A 14,036-nucleotide genomic window follows, 5' to 3' on the forward strand; every position below is an offset into this window, starting at 1 on the left:
TTTCTCCTGAATTTTGAGTAGACTTTCAATTTGTTGACGGTGCTCCCCCTCAACTTGTGCATTGTCACCAAACAACTCTAGATCAGGATCAGAATCATCATCAGGATTTGACTTATTATCAGGATTTGATGGGTTATCAGGATTTGCCTCTTTTCCTGACTTAAGCTTTTTGTTTGCGAATGCAAGCTCTTCATGAGTGTCTTCTTTTCCAACTCTAATCTACTGATTCCTTGCTTACCAAACAAGTCTTGGGACCATCAGCATTTGCATAAAATTTGGTTTCATTGATGTTTCCATGTCTGTAAGCTTTGAGAACAACTTTCTTAGAGATCTTATGAACTACTTTATAGTGAGTGTTCTATATTGGCTTCATTGATGTTTCTATGTCTATAAGATTTGAGAACAACTTTCTTAGAGATCTTATGAACTACTTCATAGTGAGTATCATAGAACACAACATAGAAACCTCTATCAGTAATTTGACTGATGCTCAACATATTGTACTTCAGTCCTTCTACAAGATCTATATTTGAGATGATGATATTTCCAATGATTATATTGCCATATCCCGGTATTTTTCCTACATTATCATCACCATAGGAAACCACTGGGTCAGACTTGTCATCATATTCTGACAACAGAGATTTAGTTCCAGTCATATGTGCAGAATAACCATTGTCCAGTACAAGCACATACTTCTTGTTTCCCTGAAATCAGAAATATGGAAATTAGTTAGCATTTTTAAGAGCCCACACTTGTGGGTCCTTTTGGACATCATATATATTTTTGCAGCAGAAGACTTTCTGTCAGGAATTGACCTATCAGTAATTGACCTATCAGGAATTGCTCCATCAGGATTTGATCCATCAGGATTTGTCCTGACAGTTTTAACTCTATAAGATGTATGTACATTCAATTTAGCAGTTCTATTTAAAATAATAGTTTTATTGAACTTAAATAAAGGATCATAATTATTGTGATATAAGTTATGATAATCTTTACATGTGTAAATAGAATACCAAATGCTACCACAATGAAAACAAGGGTTCTGTGGTTTGTAAAATACTGATCTACCACTAATATCAGAATCAGGAATCTTAGTGACTTTCTTTTAGGCTTCCTACGATCAATAGCAATATGATTAGTATTACCATAGTTAAAACAAGCTTTTCTAGGAGCATCAGGAATATACTTATAATTGCTAGCCTTGTTTATTCCATGTTTTCCAATTCTACCTCTTTTAGCACTAGATTTGTGAGTCCTAGCAGTCACTTCACAAATTTTCTTGTCAAGTTGATTCTTAGAGAGAAGACCTATATTTTTATCTTTCTTTTCTTTTACTTTAGGCTCTTCTTTCTATTTATCAGAGTTCTTAGAGGTGGAACCTACTTCATAAACAGACTTCACTCTATTTTCATCAGTTCTGACAAACTTAACGGGAGTAGTGTTATTAATAACTTTATTGATATTCATATCAGTAAATTTATTATAACCTATACATTCTTTCTAATTCTCATCACTGATGAAATTATGAACTTTTCTTCCTGAAGTCATCCATGTTTTAAATACCTCTCTCTCTTTCTCAAGAACTTCCTCTAACATGGCATATTTGATGTTCATCTGAGTTTTATTATGTTGGGCCCCTTTACATGCCTTTTCATTTTCATTCATGCATACTAACTCAGCTTCTATGTGATCATTTTGTTTCCTAAGTTTTTTTTATTCTCAGCAATTAGACTGTCACATTCAATTGACTTACTTTTAAAAGGGATATGCAAAGAGTATAAGAAAGGTTTCAATTCAGACATGTTATTAGTATCAATAGGGAAAATAACTAAAGGTACATTATCAGTTCCTGACACATCCTCTCCGTGAGTTGCCATGAGTGCATAGCATTCTTCATCATTGTCAGTTTCTGATGAGTCCATCCAGTCCTTGTCGGAGTTTGTTGTGACCAAAGCTTATTCAGTTGACTAGGGCACTCAGTAGCCAGATTTCCCCTTTCACTATAGTTGTAACAAGTCACCTTATCTTTATCAACTTCCTTCCCTTGGTGTACTGTCCTTCATTCTTTCTGAACTTGCCTTTTCCATCTCTAGAGTACATTACGTTAAAACCACCTTTCCTTTGTGGTTTTGCAAACCTTATCATTCTAAAGCATAGCATCCATTTGAACCACTTGAGGATCATATAACTCAATCTGAAAATCCTCATCAATATTTCTATCAGGATCTAATGATTTATCTGTATTTGACTCTTCCATTATGTTCCTTCTTCTCGACCTCTCACTCATATTTTCCTTGCCTTTATGAGTCTCGGTATTTAGAGCCACAACCTTCATCTTCTGACCCTTCATGTTTTTTTCTATTGAATCTCCAAGTCATGGGTTTTCAGCATTCCATAGACTTCATCCATTATCAGTGAATCAAGGTCATACTGATGCCTGATTATAGAGGCTTGAGTATCCCATTCTTCAAGAAGAGCTCTCAGAAACTTGGTGTTTGAGTCTTCCCTGTCATACTCTTTTCCAACCAATGATAGATCATTTAACGGTGTCAGGAATCTATCATAGATGTCAGTAATTGACTCATAAACATTGGTATCAAATTGCTCATATTCTTACACAAGAACCGCTCTTCTATTTTTCTTGATTGCCATTGTACCTTGGAATTGAGTCTCCATCCCATTTCTCTTTTGCAGTTTTGCAGGTAATCACCTTGTTGGACATCACATTGTCCAAACTATTGTGCAAAATATTTATGACTTTTGCGTCCTTTAGCATTGAAGCTTTCTCAAGTTCTGACCATTCAGATTTTTCTTTCCTGATATAGTGTTCAGGAACGTCTGGTGTCATAGGCACAAACATCATAAGATAGGGATGTCATGTTTTGATGGTGTCAACATATGCATCATCAATAGCCTCAAGGAACATCAACATCTTTACTTTCCATGTAGAGTAATCAGCTTTCTTTAGGATAGAAATTTTCATGCTTTCATACAACCTTCCATACATATTTGATCTTTGTAAATTAACAGTTAATTTGACCGCTCTGATACCACTTGTTGCCCAATAATGATAATTGTTTAAGGGGGTTGGATACAATTATCAAACAAATGGATTGATTAAAGAAGTAAAGTAAGAATAATAATAAACGGTTCAATCAAATAACTGTTTATATTGATCTTTAATAAACTATTACAAAACTCTCTCAAGAACAATATTCTTAGGAGCTGCTAGGTTATAGAATACTCGAGTTGTGTGCACCGCAAAGTGATAACCTAATCTGTGTTTATATATCACACATCTACAAACAATCTCTATCAATTACAAGATATGTAACCATATAATTTATTTACTTTCTATAAATATCTAAATCAACAACTACGATCCTATAAATCAGCAGATCCTGATTTATCCTGCAGTTTTGACTTGTCCACTCAGATCCTGACAGTCTTCACATCCTTACGGCTTAACACATCCTGATTGTCAGACATAACCTGATTGGCTACACATCCTGATACCTCTGTCAGATCCTGACTCCTTGGCAGATCTTGATTCTTGACATAGATAATTTCCAACATTAAGACATTCATATATTCTGGATTTGAAGCCCAAATATACAAAAAGATTTTTTTCTTCTATAGATTATATCGTGATTTGTCAAACTAAGGAACATTAATACTACTAACCTTCGGAGAACTCAAATTATCTAAGACAATTTTCAAAATATATTGTCTCAAAATATAACTACCTAGTTAGTCAATAATACCAAAATCCAATCAAGTCAAAGCCAACAAACCCAAAATCAGATCTACACCACAAAAGTACTCATGTCTCTATATAACCAAATTAAACATAAAACTTGTCAATCTAATAGATCTTATATCGATTAACCTGGCTCTAATACCAATTGTTAGGTCCAATAGGTACATACAATAGGAGGTGAATGTATGTTCTTCATTTTAAAACTATTAATGCAGCGGAAATTGAAACTTGAAAATAAAATAAACAAACACAAGAGATTTCACGGAGTAATTCTTATATAAAGAAATTAAACCACAAAGGATTGTTTACACCTTTGAATATAGATTCAAAGTTACAAAAAGAAAGAGCCAATACAAATCTATAAGCTATCAAAACAATGGTTTCTTCTTATCACTCTAAAAACCTATAGCTCTTATCAAATAATGATCAATACAATCAAAGAGGTTATAAATGATGACTTCTATCTAATGTGTAAAGCTTTAATGGTAAATAATCAATTGGCCATGACCTCTCCTTGTTAAATCAATGTTTTTGTGTGTTGAGAATATTTTGCAAGAGCTTCGCACTTTTTAATGTTGGAGAGATATCTTTCAAATCTTCTTCTTTTTGATTATATAGGCTGTTAGGTATAGAGAGAGAAAAACATATACCTGGAAAACCAATAGCCAAGTAAAATGAATTAAAACTTGCATTCTTTGTCCAACTTGCATCTGCATGCTAATAGACCTTTACTTGCACCTAGGGGGGTAAGAAACAAGTCATTTAACTTAGATCTTAAGCTCAATTGCGCCTAAAATATTGTATAGGACTCCCACCTACGCCTAGAGTAGAATAAGACTGTGATGCTCGGACTCGCCTGTTTACCCTGCCGTACCCATGTCGACACGTCACGACCCGAGTATGGACACGGAATCCGGGTCCGATCCTGCCGGTGAAATCTGGACACGGCCACCGGTGATAAGATTCCGGAGAGTCAAAATTCAGGCGATAAGCACTAGTTGGCTTGAATCGTGCCAACATTGGAAGGAGAAAGATGGCTTGCCACGGAGGGATGGGAAGAAGAATGAGGGCTAAGGAAAAAGATGACCGGAAGAAGGGATGGGAAGAAGAATGAGGCGATATTTTTTTTAATTTTTGTAGTGTACTAGTGTGTGTATATATGATTATATTATTATAGTACACTGGTACATGTTTTTGTTTCCAACATATGAGCTGTATATAGTAAAAAAACAGATGAGGTGTAACTTAAGATCCTTTAATTTAGGATTTAAAAAATTTCAAATTTTAGTTTCTGTTATGATTTTTATTTACCTTTTTTATATTTAAATTTTGAATTATCTTTACATATCATTTTTTGACCACGTTTATTTTTTATATAGGTTGTACTAAATTTAGAGAATTATTTTTTTAAAAACAAAATTATGTAGACAGTCAAAACGCTTTAAATTACATGAATAAAATAAACAACGAAAATATTTAAAGAGCAATAAATTATTATTTTAATTTTTTTGACTAAACAATTTTTTTTGCATAAATCAAGTAGACGGTCGGTTTTTTTGTTACAAAATATTTGAGGAATATATATATATATACATATATATATATTAAACAAACTATTGATTTTTAACAATTTTTTATGAAAAAAATATATTTTTTAAACCGATTTAAGAGTAATAATAATACAAATCAACAAAATTGTCTTATTACATATTTTTAAGTTTTACAAATATTAACCAATTTTTATTATAAAATCAATTTTTTATAATATTTGAATAGTAAAATTAGTATTTGGTTTTTACCAAATTTTGACATTTTTTTATTGGAAGAATTTTTTAAAGGATTTATCATTTAAAAATAATACTAATCAATATCAATACGAGTAAAACTTATTTTCTTAACATATACATAATTTTTACCATAAAATATTCTAATTTATCAAAATATTAATACTTTAAATATAGTTTTAAAAATTACCAATAAAAATAATATTGATTCAATTTTTTATCAATGAAACTGATTTTTACCGTTTCTAGGCTAAATTTTATCTAAAAATATGATTTAACCACGATTTAAGAAAATTGGAATAATAAACTTAGTTTTTAGAAAGATTTTTTTTATAACATATATATCATTTAAAAATAATACTAATCTAGATCAATAAGAAAGTCTGATTTTCTTGACATATATATAGTTTTTACTATAAAATCATTTTTCTAATTTATTGAAATATATATTTTTTTAAATCAATTCTAATTTAATGTTGAATTTTCAATATAAATTAGAATAAATTAGTCCAAAAAGAATAAACTGGGTATTTGTAAAATATATGGATATGTCACTATCTAGTTCTCGATAAGAGTAAAGAAACGACATCTAGACATGATATCTCTATAAGCCACTTGACCTCTCTACATAATTTTTCAACCGTTCATTATTCTCCTATGGATAAGTCACACCTCTATAGTACAAATGATATGCTTTCTAGATCTCAATTAACCTAATTACTGTAATTTTTTACCATTCAAATTTAAAATAATATCAAATGGCATCAAACACCAACACTGTAAAAGCAGCAATCCTCAAGGATGGAACCAACTATCTAGCCTTTGTTGACCCAACCCAAGCACCTGATAATCTCAAGTGCTTTGTGAAATTTGTGGCTGATTCTTACTTTGTTGGAACCCTAACAGCAAACCCTGTGCTATACTTGGATGTTCTCAACGAATTATGGGTTCTTCACAGATGATAATCAAACAGTCTCCATGATGGTCACTTCTACAATCAAGGGTGTCAACGCGACATCAACAAGGCACCGGGCATCTCTAGAGAAAGAGTAATATAATGCTTAAAAAAATTATATAACAAATAGTGTAAATTCATGTGATAATAACTTGCTTTGTAGTCTATATTCAAATATTTATATTAAATTTTATAATAATTAGACTACAATATGATAAAATATCCACACCAAAATGTTTATGAACCAAATTTAGTTTATTTTCTAATTTAAATTTTAACTAACACAATTAATATATTCAAAATCTAAATTTTATTGTAAATTATATACATATAAACTAGTTTGATCATTTAATAAATCACCACTAATTTAACAAGTACATCAATATATCGTGATCAAAGAATTTATAAATAATAATTAGCACTAATATAAATTTTAGTGAATTTTTTCAACAAAAAAAATTATATTCATAATTTATTTCAAGCTTAGTTAAATATGTAATTTTCCTTTCTAAAAGCCTAGCACCGTAAAATATTGTGAATTTTTTTTAAATCGTGTAACATTTTTTTAAACTTCACAGGGAAGAAATTAATCAACGTACATAAAGTTTTTTTCTTGAAACTAGTAATCACTAATACTTGATTTATTCACCTACCAAAATTGATTGATTATAGTTCCATAATTCCAATAAACCCTAAAAAAGTTGAATGATTAATCTGCCAAACATTTTATATAACACACCTTGTAGCAACTCTTTTGATAAACACTTAAATGGTAAACCTCAACCTATACACATACACCATGTCTTCTCCAAACTCAAATATGCTAAACCTGCAAGCCAAATGACTAAACACTACACGACACTTTGATGCAACACCTCTCTGGAGCCATGTCACAATCATCAAATCTCATGTTAAAGGTGGTGGAAATCGAGTATCGTTTTGTAACTATTGCAACAAAAAAGTTACTAGGTCATACATAAAAGTGAAAAGTCATTTATTATATTTGGGTAATAATGGTGTTGATTCTTGTAAAATAATCTCTAATCAAACCAGAGAGGAGTTGACTAGAGAGCATGAACACTCTAAAAATCGAAAGGTCAGACAAGCATTGGATGCGAAAAGGAAACTAGAGTATGTGTCTCTACCATCATACTCTGATCTTAAACAGCAAAAAGAAAAGAAAGGAACAGTGGAGGTTTGTTTTAATGTTGTTGACAGAGATGAGGTAGACAAGGAAATGGCACGTATGCTTTATGCATCTGCTTTGCCATTTTCTTCAGTAAAAAATCCTTATTTCATAAATTTGTCTAAGGCTGTCAAATAGCAAAAGTAAAAGGCTATGTCCCACCAACATATAACATAATGCACATTTCATTACTCGATCAAGAGAAGACCCATGTCAATCTTTTACTTCAATACTTTCGTGATTCCTAGAAGAAAAAGAAAGTCTCACTATGCTCAGATGGATGGGGAGATAGACATAAGCGACCTCTTATTAATTTCATGGCTGCTTCGGGAGGATGTTCTATGTTTGTGAAGTCATTTGACACTAGTGGTAACATCAAAGACGCTGAATATGTTGTTGGATTTGTTCCTCAATTCCATTGATCAAGTCGGGCCTGATAGCATGGTGTAAATCATCACGGACAATTCTGGAAACTTCAAGGCAGCGGGATTGAGTTTCGAGGCAAAGTATGCTCACATAATATGGACTTCTTGTGTGGTTCATTCCCCCAATTTGGCTCTAAAGTCCATGTGCGAACCAAATGTCAAGTCCAGCATTTATGAAATTGTAAGTGGATTTTACATTCAGTATCCGATTGTGATGATATTGTGATGTTTATTTTGAATTATGGTATAGCACTCACTATATACCAAAATCATTCACAATACATGCTCATAAAAATTGCCGAAACTCGTTTTACTTCCCATGTTATTATGGCTCAAAGAATGTTGTTGGTTAAAAGTGCACTTGAAACAACTGTTTTGGATCCTAATTGGAAGGCGTTTAGAAAATCAAATTTAGAGTCTAAAGCTAATCATGTTAAGGAGTGTGTTATTTTCGATCGTTGGTGGAATAAAGTTGATTATTTTCTAGCTTTCACATCTCCCATATACAAAATGATTAGGTTAGCCGATACAGATATTTTTTGTTTGCATCTTGTTTACGACATATGGGATAGCATAATTAAAAAAGTGAGGGAGAAAATTTTCAAGGAAGAAAGGTTGAATATAAAAGATAGTGAATCAAAATTTTTTAATAACATTCAAAATATTTTGGAGACCGGGTGGAACAAGAGTAATACCCTTCTACATTGTATGGCTCATTCTCTTGTCCCTCGATATTATAGTGAAGCTTGGCTAAAAAGTGCTGGTGGAATTATTTCTAGAGTTGCACCTAATGAAGACCTTGAAATATCTCTTAATAGATCCAAATATATCAAGAAAATGTTCACAAATTCGGAAAATTTAAGAAAAATAAATGCTGAATATGGGATGTTTTCGGGGGATTTGGGATTTTTTTTAAAATCTCATGTGATAGAAGCTAGAGTTCATGAGGAGCCTTTGAGTTGGTGGGCTAGCAATGGGTCGGAAACACCCATGTTCCAGGCCTTGGAATTTAAGTTGCTCTCACAGGCGGCTTCTTCCTCTTGTTGTGAGAGGAATTGGAGCTTGTTTTCAAACATTAAAAGCATCAAGAGGAACAATATAGCGTCTACTAGAACCAGAGATCTTTTTTTTGGGCACAACAATTTAAGGTTGTTATCTCGGAAGAGTGAAGAATGTAAAAAAGGACCCTCCAAATATTGGGATATTGTTAAGAACCTAAACTACTATCTACTACTGCAGTATTGCTAATATAATTTTTTAAATTTGAATTTGATTTGTAAATGAATAGTTGGCTTGTTAATTTTTAATTTTTGTATTAGACGATGATTCGCTTAATGTTGATGATGACTACGCTGAAATATTTGCCAACATATTCCTTGATGATCGTGATGTTGAGGGGACCATGTTCAGTGAGGATGAGGGTGCATGAGGGAGCCAGGTAGAGTAGTAGCAGACTAGCAGTAGCTTGCATTTGGATATAGTGTTCAGTTTATTTGTTTTTCTTTAAAAAAATTGTCGTTGTGGCTCTTTTAATTTGGTTTTTGATGTTGTTCCTGACTTCAGATTGATTTAAATGTGGTTTGCGTTTGCTACTTTAAATATGATCTGATACTTGTTGTTGTTATTCATGGATTTACATTTGATTAATGAAATATGTATTATCTTTCCCAATTTAATTATTCTACTTGTTGTTGTTGTTGTTGTTATGGCTATTATTCAATGCTAATACGAATAACAATTTGGGTTTTAATTATACTACGATTATCTATCAAGAATTATACTAGAGAACATTAACTAAGAGATTAAAGAGAATTGAATAATATATGACACAAACATGGGATTCTAACTTCATTAAGTACTTCAATCAATAGCCTTTTCGTTCTTAACCTTAGCATGTAATGGTGATGACACTAATCAGATAACACAAAACTGATAAACGCCAACTTTCGTTGTACGAATACCATACTACCAGACATCCACAAAAGAGATAAAAGCTGAATAGACACCAATTATATCGAGACCCTATATGTCTATAGAATTTGACAACATAACGATTTAATGCACAAGTTATCTAACTTGATTACATAGGGCAAGTAAGATGATTAAAATTACCTACTAATCACGCATAACAAATACATGAACCTATGCTAGCATGGCAAGTTTTAAACTCTTAAATTCACTGTCGCTTCATTAAGAATTAACACGTTATCTTATAAGTTTGCGATGCTCATAAGACGAATAAGCACAACCAATACTAGGTTATCATAAAATCACCACACACTAAGGCATCGAAATAAATCAACTAAAGAAATCCATAAATAAATCCGCTAGAACCCCACGATAACGATTAGCCCATAATCGGACTCATCATCAACGTGGGTTCTGATGTAAGCATGGTATAATAAACGTAGTCTTTATAAACAAATAATAAATAAAGTACGTAATCCATAGTATTAGGTTAAACAAAATAAGAAACGAGCCTCCAAGATTACAACTTAGAACAAAGGTTCACAAGAATAAACTAGATCTTCTTCGCCTTCATTGAATTGTGCTAAAGGTCTTCTTGTCGTCTTCTCCTTAAGCTCTATTATATCTCCTTATAAAAAATGACCTTTATTTATATATATATAGCAGTCTATGCATAGTAGAAGTCCTCCAATCAAAATCCCAAAAGATTCAGGATTTAAATTTCCCGACCAGGCGCGACCGTGCGCTTGATTAGCGCGGGCGCACTGTGTTTCTGAACTTTGGGCGCGGGCGCGCTGGCCTTCTGGAGAAAACTCCATTTTCCTTTTTTTCTTGTTGCAATGAGTTGGTCTTCGCGAGATTTATTCTTTGGACACCATCCTAACACCATATTAGCATCAAATCAATGCTAATTCACCTGAATCCCAGATTAATGCCTGAAATACAAAAATACTAGAAAACACATTAAAACACCAACAACTTGAGTATAATTACACCAATTCAAAGCTTAATGGAGCATTATAAAGTATCATAAATGCCACTCAACAGCAGGTACGCTTACTATGATTCATTATGTGCTAAAGTGCTGGTAGATTCGGGAGCAACTCGATCATTTATTTCTTAAGATTTTGTTGATAAGTTGAATTATCCAGTTGAATTGTTAAGTGAGATTATGACGGTAGAATTAACAAATCAGGAACGTTTACCTATTAACCAAGTGTGTAAGAGCTATGAGATTGAGATTTCTGGCTATAAGTTTGATGCTGACTTGATACCATTTAAGTTAGGAGAGTTTGACGTTATTTTAGGAATGGACTGGCTATCTAAGCATGATGCTCAAATAGACTGTCGTAATAAGAAAGTAATCTTGAAGACGCCAGACGAGAAGGTGGTGACGTTTAGAAGTCAGAGACAAGCGAAAAAGTTCTTGACGATGATTCAAGCTAAGAAGTTACTATGGCAAGGATGCGAGCATTTCATTGCTTATGTGATAGATAGAAGTCATGAGCCAGCAAAACTTGAAGACATTCATGTAGTAAATGAATTTCCAGATGTATTTCCAGAAAAATTACCAGGACTTCCTCCAGATAGAGAAATTGAGTTTGTGATTGACTTAGCACCTGGAACGGAACCAGTATCTAAGGCCTCGTACAGAATAACACAAGTTAAAATGAAGGAATTGGCAAAGCAATTGCAAGAATTATTAGAGAATGGAGTGATTAGACCCAGTGTATCCCAATGGGGTGTACCGGTACTATTTGTTAAGAAGAAAGATGGAAGCATGAGGTTATGCATCGACTATCGAGAACTTAATAAGCTTACGATCAAGAACAAGTATCCATTACCTCAAATCGATGATTTGTTTGATCAGCTGAAAGGAGCTAAGTATTTCTCTAAAATTGATTTAAGATCTGGATATTACCAATTAAAGATCAAGCCTGAAGATATACCAAAGACAACTTTCAGAACAAGGTATGGTCATTATGAATTCTTAGTGATGTCTTTTGGATTGACCAATTCCCCAGATGCATTTATGGATCTGATGAACAGAAATTTCAAGGAATATCTGGACAAATTTATAATTGTGTTTATTGATGATATTTTGATTTAATCGAAGTCAACGAAAGATCATGCGGAGCATCTAAGGACAACTTTGGAAATTTTGAGGAAGGAAAAGTTATATGCCAAGTTTTCAAAGTGTGAGTTTTGGTTACAAAAAGTTCAATTTTTAGGGCACATAGTCAGTGGCGAAGGGATCAAAGTGGACCCAGCAAAGATTGAAGCTATTATGAATTGGGAAAGGCCAAAAACACCAACAGAAGTGAGAAGTTTCTTGGGATTAACGGGATATTATCGACGATTTTTTCAAGATTTCTCGAAGATTGCGACGCCTTTGACGAAGCTTACCAGGAAAAATGAGAAGTTTATATGGAATGAGAAGTGCGAAGAAAGTTTTCAAGAATTGAAAAAGAGGTTTATCACGATACCTGTTTTGTCACTTCCAGATGAGCAAGGGAATTTCGTAATCTATAGTGATGTTTCTCATAATGGATTAGGTTGTGTTTTGATGCAGTATGATAAAGTCATTGCATATGTGTCTAGACAACTGAAACCTCATGAGCAGAAGTATCCTACTCATGACTTGAAACTAGCAGCGATAGTATTCGCCTTGAAGATTTGGAGACATTACTTATGTAATAACCCCAATTTTTGGAATTTTTGAAACCCTGATGAATCGTAACTTTTGTTGATTTTGCTGACTGAGTAAAATTATCAGACCACACTATATAGGAGCACGGTTATGGAAATTCTGAGATCATTTTAGTATTCCATAAAGTATATAAGTGTATGTAAAGGTTGTCATAATTCGAATTTGGACACTTTGATTTTTCCTGAAAATTCACCAAATACCGGAAGAATTGAGTATAAGGTAACATGATTACAAGGATTTAAATTCATGGATTTAAGAGAGGATCATTAAAGGAATATAAAATATTAGGAAAGGGTTAGGAAAGCCCAAGTAATGAGGTCCGGGATATGGTCCCTCAAACGATTAACGAGAACGACAGATAAGCGAACCGTAAAATAAATAAGCGACCAAGAGACAAGCTTGTACAAGAAGCTAGGTATCATGACATCATCAAACCACAAGATAAAGACAAGTGGCAAGAGGATGACATAAGCTTGATGATGTAAACAAGGTTAGAATTTAGCAAGGATGAATGGTGGCCAAGTGTTTTTACCTTGGTTAAACCAAGGTTAATATTATACAAACAAACAAAACATCACACAATTAAACAAGCCAAGCTAGAAGCATTCTCTCCCCTATTACTATTCATCATCAATTCGACTTTTCAAGAAAAGAAATGAGTAATTTTTCAAAACTCAAGCTACACACCTTCAAAAATTATAAGGTTTGTTTTCTTAGCTTCCATAATTCATAACTTAGTTATGCTATAAGTTTGGATCCAAGATTCCAAGGTTTACCTAGTTAAATAATTCCTAAAAGTTTAGTATAAATAGTAACTTCAAGATCTAACTTTGTGTTTCTTGATTTTGATTGAAAGATCAAGGTTGTTTAAAGGTGGATCTAGTCTCCCATAGACTTTCCAAGGATCTTTCATTGATTAAAAGCCTCAAGGATGTTAAAACTCTTCATGATCTTATTATTAAGTTGTTTGGTATAACTGGTTATGATGATGGAATGATAGATCAAGTGTAGTAGTTGTTTTGTCATGTTGAGATCTTAGTTGTTAAGTGTTTTTGTTGATTTTGGGAGTTAAGAGCAGCACTAGTTATTCTTGATGATTCTTGGAATGATTTGGGCTTAGTTTAATGGTTTAATGTTTTTTGAGGAGTGATATTGTCATACGGTTGTTTTGGGATTGATTGATGATGGTTTGGTGTTGAATTGATTTGGTAAAATTTTAGGAAATCACGTAAACATAGCCGT

The 14,036-nt window shown here is 32.8% G+C and overlaps 1 protein-coding gene across 1 annotated transcript; it reads left to right on the top strand.

Annotated features, from left to right (window-relative positions):
* The first annotated feature begins 8,443 nt into the window (after positions 1-8,443).
* Positions 8,444-9,545, top strand: LOC141719213 (uncharacterized). The gene is made up of 2 exons (XM_074521593.1): positions 8,444-9,290; positions 9,436-9,545. Exons 1-2 carry the CDS (start codon positions 8,444-8,446, stop codon positions 9,543-9,545), a joined length of 957 nt encoding a protein of 318 aa, XP_074377694.1.
* The last annotated feature ends 4,491 nt before the right edge of the window (positions 9,546-14,036 follow it).

Source organism: Apium graveolens, chromosome 4 (assembly GCF_009905375.1).
Source record: "Apium graveolens cultivar Ventura chromosome 4, ASM990537v1, whole genome shotgun sequence".
Classification (NCBI taxonomy): Eukaryota; Viridiplantae; Streptophyta; class Magnoliopsida; order Apiales; family Apiaceae; genus Apium; species Apium graveolens.